We start from the raw sequence: 17540 nt of genomic DNA, 5'->3' as shown, positions 1-17540 counted from the left end.
CTGGCGAGCAGTTTAAAAAGCATCCCAGAGGAAAGCAGTAAGTGGGATCTGTGAAAGCATTAGAAATCTCTCGTGTGGTTGTGTTTCAGTGTGGGATGACAGACTCGATGACTGTGTGACATCCCCGGTGGTCCTCGTTTCTGTGACTCAGCTGCCACGTGGCATCTGAAGTTTTTGCTTTGTCCTAGTATGAAGAGTTTTTAAATTTCTACAATAATCTGAAAAGAAAAAGTCTGTTTGTGTCTTAAACTTTGACACCAGTAGGCAGTTCGCAAAGGAGTTGTGCTACATTTTGAAGAGTTTGTTTTCTTGCAGGTTGTGCTGTACGTGACTGATAAAAGATCTTTCCTAGCATTAAAGCTGGTCACAGCCCCAATAAATCTGGAACAAATTCAGAGAAAGCATGTCATGTTATGACTGGCATATCTGTGAGCATGGAGCTCTGCTTGAGAATTAGACTAAAAGTTTGTGAAGTGCTAGTGCTGATGTCATGCCTCTGGAATGGGAAGGCTGTTGAAACAGTAAATACTCTCTGTGGCCAGAAGCTAAGTATTAAGCTGGACCTCTTCCTTTCTGTGAAGGAAAGAATGCAGAACAAACCTAAAATCTGTATTTGCAATGGGAAAATGTTAATTAGTTTAGAGCTTGTAGCTATTTCAAACCATTTACATACACAGCTGCTGTTCATGCAAACATGAAAACTATTCATGGAAACTTCAAACTTACCTTGAAATGAAAAGATTTTTTTTCCCGGTTTTTAAAGCTGTTCTTGGATTTCAGAAGTGTTGTTGGAAAGGTCTGAAAATTATATTTGTACTGTACGTGCAGAAAGGAACATAGATGCAGGCTAACAGAAGCGTATAATGAAAGGCTTTAGTTCAGCAAGAATTAGCATTGAAACCCTGTTAGCACCAAACAGCTGCTGGGAAAGTGTTCCTTATTTTGGGGGGCATTTACTCCTGGTTATATCTGTGAAGCTTTGGTAATGACCCAAAACTTTGAAAAAAGAGAGATGATCAAAATATAAACTTAGATATAATCCAGGTCTTACAGCTGGGATATTGGATCCAACTGACCCACAACTTGGGAATGAGAACCTCGTTTTGTACCTCGGGACAGCTCTAATATCTGTTAGACACTGGGAACTGCAGGATAACTGTTTTGGTTCTGTCCCTTGGAGGACTCCATGAGCATTCACAAGGATTTTATCCCCACCCCCATCTTCCTCCTAGGATGAAGAGTTGCCATGGCAGATGTAGGGAACAGATGTTGAGGGGAAAAGTTATAACGGGACAATGACCTGAAGTGTTAGTTGGGTTCTTCCATGACATGGCTGAAATTCCTTGCCCAGTGTCAAGAAAGGAAAGCAAAAGGGACCTCACGGCCCCTCTCTTCCTCCTCCTGTTCTTCTCCACCTTTCTACCACTGCACCTGTGTGTGTGAGCGTACACTCCTCATCCCGAAATACGCCCATGAGCTCATCGTGTAGAAGACTCATCAACACGTAATGGTTATCAACAGCCATGGGGTAGGTGTTATTGCAGGAAAAAGGCTTTTCAGCCGTTCTGTATTATCGCTGCAGAATATGTAAGACGTTTTTTGTCTCATTTTCTTTTTCCAAATGATTTCTGCTCCTAGTTGGCGTGGGAGAAGGATGTTGAGCTTGATGCCTAATGTGTTATGAGAGGGGCTGGCAGGTGAGGCCAGCTTCCTGCTGAGGGAAGGATTCCTGACAAGTCTTGTTCTCCTTAGCTTAGTCTAGCTCAGGAGACTGTGAATAATTACATTTGTTATTGAAAGGAGATCAACCATCCATAGCGGCCTGAGAACTTTTATGGCTCATAAAATGGGAAACTAACTTTTTGAAAGACTAGGAGACTGTGACAACTGTCAGCTACTTTCTCTCTCAAAGCTGGTAGCTTCTGTTTTGTTAAGTGCTTCCCTGGGACAAAGTTACACTGGTGTTTTGTGTTTTTTTTTCTTACTTTGAGGCAGAGGATGGGCTAGATCACCTCCTGGGTCCCCTTCCAACCTGAGCTATTCTCTGCTCTTATGTGTCATTAATGTGCATATCTGTTGCTTTCTGCCTTTTATTTTACACTTGTGCTATTTTCACATGGCATTATCTATTAATCTTTTTTTGTTTTAGTTCAGTGCAGAGCTCTAAGGCACACATCTTTCTTTCCGTATGGTATAGTGCTTTCAAAGCTAGTGATGAAAGGGCAATTTTTATGATAAACTTTTCATTCTTTGTTGTTGCTTTTGTAAAATGGTTCATGGTACCAGCAAATCATCAATGTAGGGTATATCTGATGTAACGCCTACCCATATGTGTATTATTCTAGTCTTTGATAGTTGTGGCAAGCTGTCTGGGCCATGAGGATCAACTTCAGTTCTTAATTTCTTCGTGCTCACATTGTCACCTTAGGTTTGTGTATGTCCCATTCCCTCTCCCCATAATCTTTGAAGAAAACTTCCCATCTCCAGTTTCTGTATATACTCTTGGGGACATAAATGTCCGCATTATGGACATAAATGTGCACGTGTCCTTATTAATGCAAGGCTTCAGTGTGCCTGATACTCAGGGCTTCATTGTGAACGCACTACATACTTAGGGAGGTAATAGCAAAAAATTTGGACTCTTCGTGGAGAAGTCTGAGGTACTTTTTTTTTTTTAATTATTATTATTTATTTGCTGAGTATACCCAGTTCCCTTAGGTCTTAAAGTCAGCTCCGGTATTTTGAACAATTTGAACCTTCAGCCCTGACCTGGCAGGGTCAGAGGACTTCGTTACTGTACAAAGTGATCATTTTTCACAGGAGAGAGAAGTGAGATTTCTTTGGGCTCCGGGGTTTATTTTCTTCTCCTGCTTAGTGTGCCACAGATAGCATCCTTGCTAGAAAGCAGAGAGAGGGAAGAAAATTCAGTCCACATGTTTGGGATTTAAGGTTGAGAATGATTCACGCTTAGCTTCTGGGGGTTGTAATTAAGGGTGACATAATAACCATAAACTTTCAATAGAATAGTAGCAGCATTTTTGTTGCATTCTGTAGCTGCAGAAGCTGCTTCTTATTAACATCCCTTCGAGATAAGCCTACAGGACCTCCAGAGTTTCCAGACCTGGATCCAGCCTTTTGTGGCACAGTTCTGCATCTGTAATAATGCTAAAAGGAAGCCTGAGTCCTGAGCCCCCTCAATTTAGATGACGTTTTCACTTGGACCAGCATCTCAAACTTTTCCTTAGCAATTTAGTCCGTCTGTGTAGTCAGTATTATCTTATGCTGGCTAAACCCTGACGGTTTATGCACTTTATAATACACTCTAAGGGTTATCTACTATGGAAAAAAGCAATCATGCTATCCTCCTCTTATTCTGAATTATTACTATTATTTTCTTTTCCAAATGGCTGAGACCAAAAGGAATCCAGGAATACACGGAGCAGCAGATCTGTCATTGCCTCTCTGCACCAAGGTGCATTCTTGTAGGAGAGATGGGCATTTACACTGGAGCCTTGCCATCAGCGTTCAGCCAATTTTATTTTTTGGCAGCCAGGCGGATGGAATTTTTAAAAAGAAGATGTACTTTTTTAAAGCAGGTCACAGACAAAAATAAAGACGCATTCTTGGGCTACAAGAAGTAGGTCAGGCTTTGGGGGAATCAGTTGGGAAGGCTGTTGAAGTGATCTTACCCGTTTTTCTTTATTAATTTTTTTTTTTGCTTCCTACGCCAAATTTTGTGTCTTTTTTTTTGTTTGGGGGTTGGGGAATATATTCTTCTGCTTTGGCTAGCAAACCTTTAACATTAACATTTGAAAAAAAGAAAAGAAAAAGAAAAAAAAATGTGTTCCTAGTTTTCCATTTGAGAACAGTGTAGTGGAAAGCGAGGCCTCTCAGTGCTGCGGTCCAAAAGGAATAAAGCTGCTTCGTGTCACCTCATTACTCTAAGCTGATGCTTTACCTCAAGGCTTTTTCGGGGAAAAGGTGAGGGGAATATTGATTCCACAGCCCAGATGATCACTGTTGTGTCACTTTCCGTGCTTAATTAATGCATCTAATCTGGGAGAAGTGCTTCCCGCCCAGTCCTGCGGCCCCCCACAAGAGCTGCCGTGCCAGTCGCCTGGCTGGACATGGTTAATCTGAAAGGAGAAGCCGCTGCCAGAGCTGTGCCCACCAGACTCTGCCAGCACTTTTAAAGCTCAGGGCGAGGAGATGACATCTCTGTCAGAGGCCTGGTGTCGCAGGGCCTTGTGGCTGCGGGAGGATGCCGGGAGCGACATTTGGGTGTCACACTGGGGCTGGGCTCAGCAGCACCGGGGTTGTGGAAAGCCCAGGCCTCTTCCACAGGCAGTCCTTGGAACGAGGGTGTTCCTGCTCTGTGAAACCAAAGCCCTTAATAACATTGTGGAGGACACCTCTAGAAATAATCCTAACCTTTCCATTTCCTCCTTTTTCTCTGTTAAAACTAGTATTTATGCAGCTGCATACCTTAAATTCACACGAGCAAAGCAGCTGATGCCCATGTGCAGGTAACCTGCCTGTCCTGTTCACAGCTTCCTGAGGGATGGTTGATGTAGCTGACACTTCTGTTTCGTTTCAGTGATTTATTTTTCTTCCTGTGTCCATGTTCTCTGTTTTTCAGAATATGATTCAGAAACAAAAAGGGTTCAAGACATTCTTTCTGGAATGGAGAAGCCACAGGTACGTGATCAAAAATTCCAGAATTACCACATACCAAGTACAAAAATAGCAAATACGATAAGTAGATTGTGTCACAACATACTGGGGATTTCAAATTTCTCTGAATTTTTACCTCACAGATTGTTGCCTCTATATATATCTATCTCATTTTACAGGGATATGGTCAGTGGGAATAAATTTTAAGCATCTTTTATGCTTGAGGGTATTTGTAGGAATTGCACCAGTCGCTCTCTGCAGGGAGCTCCCAGTATTAACAGTGTCATGGGGAATCCAGCACATTGTGGTGATTTACACAGCTCTTACTCCCTTTCCCCTGGGTTTAATTTTATTTGTCATGAGCAATTTATATCTATGATCATGATTAAATTAAGCTAATTCTATTGTTCAATGGTAATTACTATACACTAAGTTTCTCTTAACCATAAAAGCACATGAATTGTAATGGAAATTGAATCACTGTGTAAATAACCGTGATGTTGGGTGTGACCACGGTCAGGTAAGGTTGTTAATAAATCTGGTTGTAAGGCCTTTTAATGTGATGTTTTTCTAATTTGGTGTGTCAAATGAGAAACCAGAAGGGTACTGTGGGTCTAGATAAAGACCCACGATATGTAATTAGATTTATGGCAGCCAGAGCACTTAAGTAGAGAAGAGCAAAAAAGTACCAATAGACAAAAATTAATTTTCCTCAAATCATTTCAAAACTAGGAACCTTTAAAATAAATCTAAAATATGACATCCTAGTTCAATGTTAATGACATGTAATGAAAGAATGCTGGGAATTATCTATTACTTTCTCTCTAACTTAGACATTTGTGAGTAATTAAACTCAGAGGAGTACCACAAGCCATTAATTGCTATGAATGATTATGTGTGCACATAATCAATATTATATCTGAAAGAAATGTATCATTATGCATAAATATTAAACTGGGCCATGTTTTCTGGTGAGCTTTATACATATGTGAACGGGAAAGAAAGTGTATATAGAAAAGCAACTGTTCTGAAAGAAATGGCACAATTTAAAGAAGGATACAGAGCAGTAAATTAGTGGCACGCAGAGGGGTGCTGTGTCTGCAGCATATATGGCTGTGGTACATCCACTCCAGCAGCCATCTCAGGTATGAGCAGCGGTGAAGTCATCCAGAGGGATAGGCTGTTGGAGCAAATCCTGAGGATGCTCAGCGCCTGCAGGGGACTCATGGCCATGCTGTCACTTAAAGCCATCTCTAATCTAGCTTGCCTAGGTGTCCCTATGTGCTGCACCTTTCTGAGCACAACGTAAACAAGCTTTTTAAATGAGTGATTTCTTAAAAACACACAAAAAGCAGCCTGTTTTCAATAGTAGAAACATTTCATGTTTTTATTTATCTCTTTCATGTTTTTATTTTAACTCATGCTGTGGTAGACAAGCAAGCACTCTCTGAAGCAAACACCTTGCTGAGGGAAGGGAAACCTGAACCCACACTCAGAAGTGGGGCAGAGAGGCTGGGAAGCTGCTCAGGACACAGCACCTCCCAGGGCATAGGGGCACGGCTGCAGCAGCAGGGAATCAGGGTTCAAGCAGTGTCTGGCTTTCCAAAGGGCAGCCTTCTCCTGCTGACTTCTGCACTGAAACTCATATTTAATTTTAGAGGTGTTTGCCTAAAATTGCAGGATTAGGCCCATAGTCAAAAAGCGAAATCTCGACCCAGTAATAACCGTGCATTCATTTGACCCCCAAGTCTTTCAAACATTGCCCTCAAGGGAGTAAATGAATGTTGCTTTCAGTGTAGTTCTCACACACACAATAAAACCCCAAACCACACGATGCCTGTGAATGCTAACCCGGAATTTGAAAGATAATGAAAGTTGTACAGAAACATTGTTCATTACCTGAAAGACTGGAAGGGCTGATATTCATCAGTCTTGTAACCTTATTAAAGCAGTGCAGGAGTTGGGATTCTTTCCCAGGGGCTTTTATCAAATAATTATTTACACCACCAAGTTTTGATAGTGTATAAAGCGTGCATTTACTGTGTAAACCGAGAAGTTTTCAGAAACTAATTAACTCTGCTTTTCACGAGATATACAAAACGCCTTGTGGGAGAATCTTTTGTTACTTCTCAGCTAGAAGGCAAAGCCAGAAGAGCTGAATGCTGAGAATTTAGGGATGAGATTCAGGGTGTGGTACCTCGAAAAAAGCCGTGTTTCCTGCCCAGCCTCTGACAAGGTGCTCTGTTATTTGTATTTCGGTAGGATGGATTTAGGGCAGCAGTAGAAGTGAACAGTAAACTGTTTCCTACTTCAGGTTTTTATGTCTGCAGGTTCAATAGGGACCTAGCCCCAGCAGTGTGACATAAGCTATCCTGTTCCTTACAGCATCAAAAAGTGCTGCTCCGGTTCTGCTCAGCTGCTCAGTACCTTCCAAAAGGTGCTTGTTTCCCCAGGGGTAGGTAAGACAAAAGGAGGTTAGAGCTACTGAGCTGGCCTGCCATAGCCTGCTTGTTATTTTCAGCATACCATAACCCCATTTCTTTAACCTGCCCTTTTTCATAGCAAAACGAGTGTTTCTTGCTCCATGTAGGAGTTAGGTGAAGTGGTGGCTTTGGCCATTAAATCAGATACTGAGGTGATACACCCTCGGTTGGTAAACGTGATATGATACTGAGCCTGTTAGTCCGTGAGCAGCAGATAGGTTTATCTCACACCATGCAAATAAATCTGTTCCCAGCGCTCGCTCTGACTGTGCTGCCTTATATACCCAGGGAGTGTATAAATTTGCCTTCTCTGACTTTATCGTACAGACAAACTCTCTCTTGCTTTACTCCGCTTGCTTTGTGTACCCAGTGCAGCTAAGGATTGTATTTCAAGATTGCCATCAGCGGTAGGTGTGGACTTAATGCCACCAAAGCAGGGCAGCAGAACGGAGCAGTGAGAAGTTGCAGGTATCTGGAGGAGCACTGTGCTTAGGAGCTGGCTTTGGAAACTGCATGGGAATGTGTGCGCACTGCCTTCAGAATACAAGTCTTAATGTTTTCTAGTGGTTAGTCCACAATGCACTTTCTCTTATTTTAAGAAACTTCTAAAAGACCTAACTGTTTTCAGATTGCTAAAGTTCATGAAAGGCCAGAGTTTTTAACCATATGCAGAATATATACGTGTGTCCTTGAGAGTAGTCATAGAGAAAAACATTTCAACAGAACATTGGCAGGATATCATTCCTCAAGCTCCAAGTCCGTCTGAATTTTTGAAAAACAATTATGCAAGCGTATTTCCATAATAATAAAAGAAACTTTGTGTTGATGGGTTGAGCTGGTGTAGTAGTAATGTATGTTTATGACCTATTCAAAATTATTTGAAATACAGACTTTCAGCTCTAAATCCCTTTTGTCATAATTCACTTACAAATTTATATTGAATATTTAATTTGCTTGTCTTATTTGATGCATTCAAGATTTTTATATGCTGTCTAATCCGGTATCAGTTTTCATTGGTCCAAGTTTTTGAAGTAAACATTGATTTCATAGCATCAGAAAAATTTGACAAGTCCAATGAAAATTCATATAAGAATGCACAATCTTTTTTTATTTACCAAAAAAAAAGGTTGATACTACTTAAAACTTGTTGCTTTACAGCTTGTTTTTCACATTATGTTCCACAAAGGTTTTCTTTCTGGCAAGACTAAATGTGTTGCTGTAAATGAAAATCTTTAACCTCTGAGTGTCAGGTTTGGAAACAAACAGGCCTTGAACCCTGATACTCCATCCCATTCCTGGGGCTGTTCAGACAGAGTCCAAACTTGAGTCTGAGCTGTTTCATTGGAAGCCCACTTACACAGCAAATTAATGTTAACGCTTCGTTACCACATCATTTATGGGTAAGGTGTTCAGAACCTTTAAGAAAAGAGTAGGAAATGTGTAACTGGGCACCTGCCTCATTCCTCTCACACCTTCTGAAATAGTGCTTTGCTTTGTGTATTGAGACCCTTAAAATGATAAAACCAATGAAATTTAATGTGTATGAGAAATAAATAAATGATATAAAAACTCACGTTTTACTATCCTAAAAAACATCTTTACATTTGACAGTACAGAAAGAAAAGGCTGTCATTTTCATTGTGAAAATTGGAGAGCTAGTGGCAGAGAGCTTGAGGCTGCAGAGCATCTTCTCTGGACGTTTTTCAGAAGATGCGCATTAATGGTTTGTGCTGTCTTTCTGAGATAGCCAGTTGTCTGCTTGGAGGCTCCTGCACCCAGCGATGACCACAGATCATAAATGCAGCCTTTGTCAGAACTTACAGTGATCGATTTGTGATACAATTTTAAATTGATGGGCTAAACTTCTGTTAGGATAATCCCCAGGATTACCCTGTTTTTGAGTCAGGGTAATTTTGCAGATTTAATATTTTTTTAATTATTTGCAGTTGAATTATTGCCATTTCAAATTGTGAGAAGGAACATGACGACTGAAAATGCCACTGGAGTTTTATTAGAGAATCTCACTAACAAAAACTTTAGAAAAATGATTATAAAATGATCTATAGGACTCTGTTTTCCTCATCTGTTAGAGATTAGTTTATGAACCTGTATTTGTCTTTGTGTTGTTGATGACCATATTTGACTTTACACCTCTAGCTCTGAAATTTCATGTTTACAAGAAATTGACTGTAAAGATGCGAACAAAAGGCAAATGCTTAGAGGGTGGTGTTTTTCTTGGAATTCAGAGTAACTTCTGTTTCTTTTGTAGGTAACAAATATTCAAGCAAGAACAGTTTTACTTTCCTGGTCACCTCCCACCGGCCTTTTAAATGCAGATAGACACAACAATGGTTTGCCTTACACCTGTACTTACGAGGTTGCCTTATCAGATAAAGGGAGAGATGGAAAATACAAGATAATTTACAGGTAACAGTATCATTTTTACACTTGTGCACTTCTCAATTCATGTTTTCAGTAGAAATAAGTTCTCTCAGCCTTTCAGGGTATATCTTGGCATGCCCGTCAGTTGCACAAAAGGGCACATTTGCAGCAGCCTCTCATTTCTTCTTCTCCATCCCGTCAAACCCCCTTGCTGTGAAGGAGCCTGCAGCTGGAGGCTGATCTGGTGGAGTTCCTGTCCCAAGCCCCTCATTGCCTCCCCTTTCTGCCTCCCCAGCACGCTGCAGATCTTGCATGCCTTGCTGTCTCACCCATTAGCGATGAAAAGGTTACTTCTGTGGTAAATGTCAAAACCCTTTCATGTACACCATTCAAATGGGGTAGCTGCCTTCCTAATGGACTGGATTTCTGTGGACTTGCAGAATTCAGAACATTAAAGGCTATTTTTAAAGTTAACAAGCGAAAGTTGAGTTCTCTGCTGCTTCATGTTGTCTTAACTCAGTTGAGGAAAGAGCACGGCAATGAGCTGGCTACATCAGTCCACAGAAAAATCTGGAATGCTTGGCTTTTAGCAGTCTTAAGTAAAAATTCTGAGGGATTTCTCTGTCTCCACTTTCAGTGATCCTCTGAGCTCATTTTGTGATCAAGTACATATGGTGTTACGCCTTTCTTTCTTTTGCTCTTAATGATGACTAGGATAGAAAGTTTTGAGATGTGACCTTGGTTATTGTGAAATAGCTAATCCTTCACAAATGTCATTAAATAGAGTCCAGGTGGTACAGCATTTGTGGAATTCCCTCTTGAGACCAAACTATCTCCTTTCTTCAGATGTCCTGTGAATTAGGGTATTCTTCCTGGTGTGCTGCATGGACTGTCTTGGGGAATATAAACAGAGAATATTAATCAGGGAAATGCTGCCTGATTGTTTCTGATATTTACACTGGCTGTTTGTGAGTTATCTCAATATGTTAATGTATTCTGCTGAGCTCCTAAAATGGAAAGGATACTTTCAAGTACTTTTTGTGCTCGCTGCTGAGATGGCTGCACATTTTCTCCTGGTTATGAAATGTTGTGCATCTGTTTTAAAGCTGCTAGTAGTAATCTGTCTCCTGCTGCTGGCCAGAGTACAGCCATCAGCTTAATGCACTATACTCCGTCATGACCAACAGTGATCATTAGTACTATAGGCAAAAGAAAGTCCTGCAATATGTTGGATACATTCTCTTTGCAAAGAGGTGCACTCGTTTCAGAGGGAAAAAAAAATAATGAATTTGCAGAGAATTGGACTATATTTAAAAAGGAAAAAAAAAAAAAGGAGGATTTTTGCTGGATTTCTGGCAGCCCAGCAAGCGCGTGCTTTTTGGCTGATTTTGTTCTCGTGTTTTTGAGATATATCCCTATATATCCCTATATCCCTATCCATAGCTATTCGTGGAATATTTCTTTGTGCTAAATTGAGAGTTTTCTTGTTTCCTGTATTTTAATAAAATTGTGAATAAGCCAAGCACTTACACGAGATGCTTATTACTTACTAAGCACTGGCCCATGCCATACTTAACAGAATCAGCAACGTATGACCAAGCCTAGTGTTCATTTACTAGCAAATGAACCAAAAGGAGAAAGAATGTGGTTTTTTGTTGATTAGATTTTAAATTAACAATTTATATGCTGTTTTTTTCCTTAAATGCCTGAAACTTTGTTCTTGTAATATTCTTGTTGTTGAAAGAGATCTGGATATCTGGCTGTTAGAGCATTAATTAAACCTCTCCTTGGCACGGTCCTCGCAGAGAGTGTGGCTCTGGAAAAGAAAGCAATGATCATCAGTGAAGCAGTTGTGTGAGAAACAACCTTTTCATCTGAAGCCACTGGCTCACACTTTTTTAAAAGTATTTTGAATTAATACATGTGCAAGAAGTACAAAAGTAATGTTGTATTGATTGCACCCCTTCAGCCCTAGGAGGGCTGAAAAACACAGCAAGCTTTATCTAAATGTCAGCAAAATCTAAGGATAGCATTGAAATAAGACAATATAGTTAGGTTACTTTACAAATTGGGATGATAACTACTGTTCTGTTACATACACAGAGCTTTATCAGGTTTTGAAGAAACATGAAGTGTGTTGACAAATTGTTCGTGTATTGTTTACTGCTGTTGTTCTGTGCTGGGATTTTTGTTTCTTCTTTCAAGTAATAATATGCTCGAGTCACTAGTCACTGGAAAATCAGGAGATCTGCTAAGTGTGATGCCCCTTTTCATAATTAATTGATTATTTTTTTCTTTCTTTTCTGCAGTGGAGAAGAATTAGAATATAACCTAAAAGACCTTAGGCCAGCAACAGATTATCATGTCAGGTGAGTTAGTGTGACTATGAATGTCATTTAAATATAATCTGATCAATTAAATAAACATGGAAGTTGTTTTTTTTGTCTAACTTTAAAGTGTAACTCAAGATTCTTGTGGTTACCTCTGAAGGTGTTTTTTCAGAGGCTCCTAAATATTTTCTGATGCGTTTTATCTCAGATTTGAAGTTATGAGAGTGCTTTTTGAACAATACAATTTCTGTCATATCATTATCACGGCTGAAGTAAGAGGAAAAAAGACACCTACATGTGTATTTCCATATGTATGTGTAATGGGCCTTGAAGTGCTTCTGTAGAAAATGGGACACCTCAACCTTGTTCAAAATTTGACTAAAGCAAGTGGCATTTGGCCATTTTTATTGCAACATAGATGTGCTAGGAAACCTGAAAGTGCTCCGGTATATTTTTTCATAAATATTCTGTGCTTTGTAAAGTAAATCTGCTGATTACAAATCCATCTGACCATAGTAATTTCAGAATTTATTCCCGAAAATGGGTTCACCCTGTCCCATATTGATATTTTTAGACCGTATTTCTCTTTGTTTCTAAAATTGTGCTTGTTGCCCAATTACTAACACATTCTCAGTTTTGCTTCCTGCTGTTTTTAACGCTATCTGCTCATACTGCATTTTTAAAGGCTTTACTTACAAACCAGTGCTTAAAATTCACATCCTGTTCACTTATGCTTGGTATCCTTAAAAAAACTCCTTTCACTCCTGTCTATTGTTTCCTTCTGTTTTTCTAGACCAGGGCCATGTTTGGCATGCTTTTTCCCATTAAGGCTGTTACTATTTGTTAAGCTTTAGAACAAGCACTTTACTTCTGAGCAAAGAGAGAGAAAAATCAACCCAAATGAGTCTTTCTTCCTCTGATACTACAGCTTTTTTTTTCTTTAGGGTTTTTTTCTAATAGAGCTCTAATATGAACTTCTCAAGGCCATAAGTAACTTCTTCTAACTAAATAAACCGCTCGGGCTCCCAGGCCGGGCAGAAGTCCCAGCCATAGTAGCAGATGGATGGTAGCAAGAAGAAAGTTGTAAAACACTGCTGAGCTTCCTGCTGTAAGCAATTGAACAGAAGTTTTAAAGCAAGCTTCAAGCAGCAAAGTGGTAGTCATGCAAAGTGGAGTGTTGAGATCTCATGCGATTTTTAAGGGCGTTGGGGGGTATTTGCCCCCGTATCCTGGCCAACGTCCAAACCAATTCATTCTGCCTACCTACAGTTCCCTGCGTTTTCCTGCATTTTTGCCAAATTATAAATCATTTGTGAACAGTTAGCTGTAACTTTTGTTTAAAAAGAATAAGTGACTGCCAAACACAAAAGTCAGACTTAAAAAAACAGCAGCATGTGTTTGTAGTGGAGGAAACCAATGTTTAAAAGCAGACTGCTTTCTACAACATTTTTTTTTGTTCGCTGAAACCGCGTTATGTATTAACAACTATGAAGAAGTAAATCTGCTAAGTAAAGAAATTTATGTGACCAGCAATTACTCAGCACGTCATCTTGGGTCTCCTTAACCTTGGCAGCATCTCTAAGGGCTTCTGTTTTCACACAGATAGATGCTGTATTAGGCCCTGGGCACCTAGAACAGCCTGTTTCATTCTGAATCTGTATCCTGCATTTCTTCAAGTATTACCTTGTTGGTAGTTTTAAAGATGACGGTGCTCTCTTTTTTGAGGGCCTGTCAGTCTCTTTTATGGCTAAAGTGGATGAGAATGAAGTCTTTAATCACACAAAGAGCTTCTGCCTTAGAAATTCCAGAGCCACCTAATTCTACAACCCTCATTTTTCTTTCTTTCATCTTCCAAGAGCTGACGTTACACCTGGTAGTAGGTGGTAGGTTTTACAGCAGGGGGCTTATGGACAGGGACACCTCAGCTGCTGAGCACAACTGGCAAACTCAAATGCAGTTTTTCAATGACTTGCAGAAAAAGCTCGTTAAACTCACTTTCATTCGGTTGTATTCCCCATTTGATTCTCAGCTATGCTGATTTCCGGCACACATGCACAGAGTTGCCAGATGCAGACGCAATTAATTAATTGCATTTGTTTTCACTCCTGACTGCTAACAGGTGATCTGTAAAGCAGCGCTACAGCAGTTCTCGTGAACTTCCCCCAAAGGTTTGATTCTATGTAGGTGGCCATTGTACAGAAATTGCTCTTATCTACTGAAAACAAATTTAGAAATTGCCCTTTCTTAAACTCTGCATTCAAGCACACAATAGCACAGCCAGTCCGGAGGTCATTGTCTGGTCAGGGTTTGAACTTTTTCTGCGTTGACTTCCAATTTGCACTTTTGCTCCACGGAAAATGTGAAAGGGAAAAATAACATCATTAATTTTTCAGAGAAAAGCACCACAAGGAGGTGCTCAGATGTGTTCTACTTGTTTTGCCATGTATTTGTAACGTATATCCCCCTTTAAGCTGATACGTATAGAGAATTGCTTGAAATCAAATTCACATCTAAGATTTTTAGTTTGTCAGAGCAATGTTTCTGAGCTGTGTTTGTCCCTGTTATTGTGTCAGCTTTAATCCATAAAGCTCACCAAGTACTGACAGTGCAGCTGTGTAGGAGAAGCTTGCAGTCATGGAAGGAGACTAGCAGTTACCACCACTGAATGCAGTATGTGTGAGTCAAGTGTAAGCAGGGCATTAAAGTTCATACCTTTTTCTATGACTTCATGGTTTCTGTTGTATTCTGAAGAGGATTTTAACACAGCGTTTGAAAGGCTGCCAATGGCCAAGGAAACAGTTGCTTGTGGTGGAAAGAAAAGGTGATGGTAACTCGGTGGGCTAGGGGAGCATGTGCACAAAGTGCTGTAATGCTCCTCTTCTGCTGTGAATCTTTTTTTTTTTTTATACCTGTACCAAGTGAAGTAGAGTAATGATAGCCACTGTTCTGTGAGTAATCTGTCATTAACCGACTGTATCATGGATGCTTTGGTACTCAAATATTGTGGCTAAGGCTGTGCTTTCTCATCTTGTAACTGTCAGCAAACTTAAAACCCATGTCAATGTGTCTATTTGCAGGGTATACGCAATGTACAATTCAGTAAAGGGATCCTGCTCAGAGCCAGTAAGCTTCACCACTCACAGCTCAGCACCGGAGTGTCCCTTCCCACCCAAACCCTCGCACAGGACCAAAAGCTCCTTAACCTTACAGTGGAAGGTGGGTACGCTTGGATCAGATTGGGCACACAACAAAACAGAAGAATACCAGCTGGCCAACAATGAGCATAACTGTAGCCAGTAACTGAAAGCTGAGAGGGTCATTTTTCAGTAAGGGACTTGAACTCGCTGTACGCTGACAAATCCCTCCCTGTGCACTGACTTGACTTTTAAAATGTATGTGTTTCATTACATTCAGCTTCTTCTCGTTACTTGTTAAGAGGTTGCCAAGCTGTGTGCAAACCCCAAGCTTTGGTTTCACTTTAAACTGTAGTCATTTGCCTAGGGGGGAAAAAGTAGTTTTCTCTTCTTCCCAAAACCGCCTTCTGTTTATTTTTGTTTGTAGGCACCCATTGATAATGGTTCAAAAATCACCAGCTACCTTCTAGAGTGGGATGAGGTAAGTAGTAACTAGTTGAAATAAATACATAAATAAATGGCACTCAGACTTTACAAGGATTTTCTGAGTAAAGAAAAATAATTAAATACAGGGGAAACTAGAAGTAGGAAAATGAAATCCTGGTGGCGTTAGGTGGAGAGCTGGGAGGATAAAAGGGACAGTGGGGGGAATACTTCTCGTTCAGTGTGTTTTATGCAGAGACACCACTCTGCTTCTGTACTCTTGAAATTTAACTTTTATTGCTTGTTTGGTGTGCCTAATTTGTTAATTAGGATTACTTATTATTACTTGCTTTTTGATGTGTCTTAGAAGTCTGTTCATGATCACGTTCTCCTGGATGCTAAGTGCAGAATAACACTGTTTCTGCCTCAAAGGAGATAAGGCATGATCGTGCAGCCCTTTGTGCAGAAAATGTGTTCAGGGTTAAAATAACGGTGCCCTCTACATGGTGGCAATTAGTCTTCTTACAGACACAAAGGGAAATAAGTTCTATCTCCTGATGATCTTACACTGTTAGTGAGTATCATGCTGTTGGGGAGGGTGCCAAAAGCCAGATGTGGAGTGTTACTTGCTGGAGAGGTAGGTTCTAGTTGTGAGTTCTCCCTCCTTCCCCTAATTCCTTTATGCCTCCTTTCCATTGCACAAGACATATTTCTGCAGAAAGCATGAGTCAGTGATTATCATCTTTAAGGGAAAAAATGTGTTGGGTGGCAAAAGGCTTGGGTAACATGTTAAGAAAAAATAAAATAAAATGTGATGAGTCAGGAAATGAAGAGTGTGAAAGGGTGTTTCGTTGTACAGTCTGAGAAACATATCTTGGGGTTTTTAATATTCTAAAAATAATATTCTAAAGGGAATAGTACATTATGAATTGTTTTCCATCATTTCACTGGTAACATGTTCCCAGATCATTCTGCTACATTTGACATTTGGAACCATTCACTGTGCAAACATTTACTGTATGTACTATCACAGCAAGTGGGACTTCCATGATGAGAAACCCTCTGAACAGAACTAAAATTAAACAATAACTTCAGAATGGCTTGCTGCCCCCCTCTGCATAGTGGAAGGGGAAAGGTTGTCAGTGAAGAAGAAAAAATGATGGAGTGTGAGGTCCGGGAAAGGAAATAAAATAACATTTCTCCAAAAGGATGGGCCAGGATAATTCCATTATACCTTCTGTGATGTCTTGGATCTGCAGTTTTGATCCCTTGCAAGGCTTCCATTAACTGGGAAGCCATGGGAACATAACAGCACAGAGGAATGAAGTAGTGGAAACACATGGATGATTCCAGCCTGCAAAGGGAAGGGAAGCAACAGAAGGTTTGTCAGAAGGACCAACAACAGAGCATTTATACAGTGCACCTACTTTCAATGTGGATTTTGTCTGTGTGGCTCCTAGTCTTAATTTTTGATACCTGTCAGAGAATCCTACAATACCCTTGTCCTTTAAACCTTTTAATACGGAGCATATAGCTAGAAAGAGTGATCATGTCAATTTTCTTTCACAGACCAAAAGCTGCTTTTTTTCGGCTAGCTTATGTACCAATGGCCAAAAAAAAAGAAGCAACCCTGATTGCCTATCTCTTTTGATTACTTTTTTTCAGTAACAATCCTGAAATCTGAGATCCCAGTGGATAGCTAGCCAGCACAGATGAAAAAATGACAGCCCAATGTCATCTCCAGTGGTTTGATGTGCCTCGTGATGTACTTGTCCAGTTGTGAGACAGTTAAAGCCACAGGTGTAGCTCATCTGAAAACAATTTTTACTCTGATATGAGCCAGAAATGCAATTTTGAGTTGCCAAATTAAAATTTGATGTTAAGGCTTGTTAATGAAAACATCTGAAAATGCAGCTGGGTGTGCCAGAGGGCTCTTTTTGCAGGAGCCTGAGCTACCAGCTCGGTGAGATGGGCAAGCTGCTCTGCACACCTTTCCAAGTTGTGTCCCTGATGCAATGACATGAACTCCCAAAGTTACAGCACCCAAGTACAGAAGATAAGTCACTTGTGAAGTCCTGTACCCTCTCACTGGGCCATGTAAATGCCACATAAGC

General features: G+C 40.3%; 1 protein-coding gene across 1 annotated transcript in view; it reads left to right on the top strand.

The window, feature by feature from the left end:
- The window catches only part of FNDC3B (fibronectin type III domain containing 3B), a 174287-nt gene that overhangs the window by 101865 nt on the left and 54882 nt on the right, over window positions 1-17540 (top strand). Inside the window, exons 7-11 of the mRNA XM_084530178.1 lie at window positions 4640-4698; window positions 9427-9584; window positions 11849-11908; window positions 14947-15085; window positions 15431-15484. Of these exons, the coding sequence (XP_084386304.1) occupies window positions 4640-4698; window positions 9427-9584; window positions 11849-11908; window positions 14947-15085; window positions 15431-15484 (470 nt within the window). The remainder of the gene's footprint in view (window positions 1-4639; window positions 4699-9426; window positions 9585-11848; window positions 11909-14946; window positions 15086-15430; window positions 15485-17540) is intronic.

Source organism: Aythya ferina, assembly GCF_964211825.1.
Source record: "Aythya ferina genome assembly, chromosome: 9".
NCBI classification, from domain to species: Eukaryota; Metazoa; Chordata; class Aves; order Anseriformes; family Anatidae; genus Aythya; species Aythya ferina.
The sequence above is the reverse complement of the archived record's forward strand: the minus strand, read 5'-3'. Positions and strand labels throughout refer to the sequence as shown.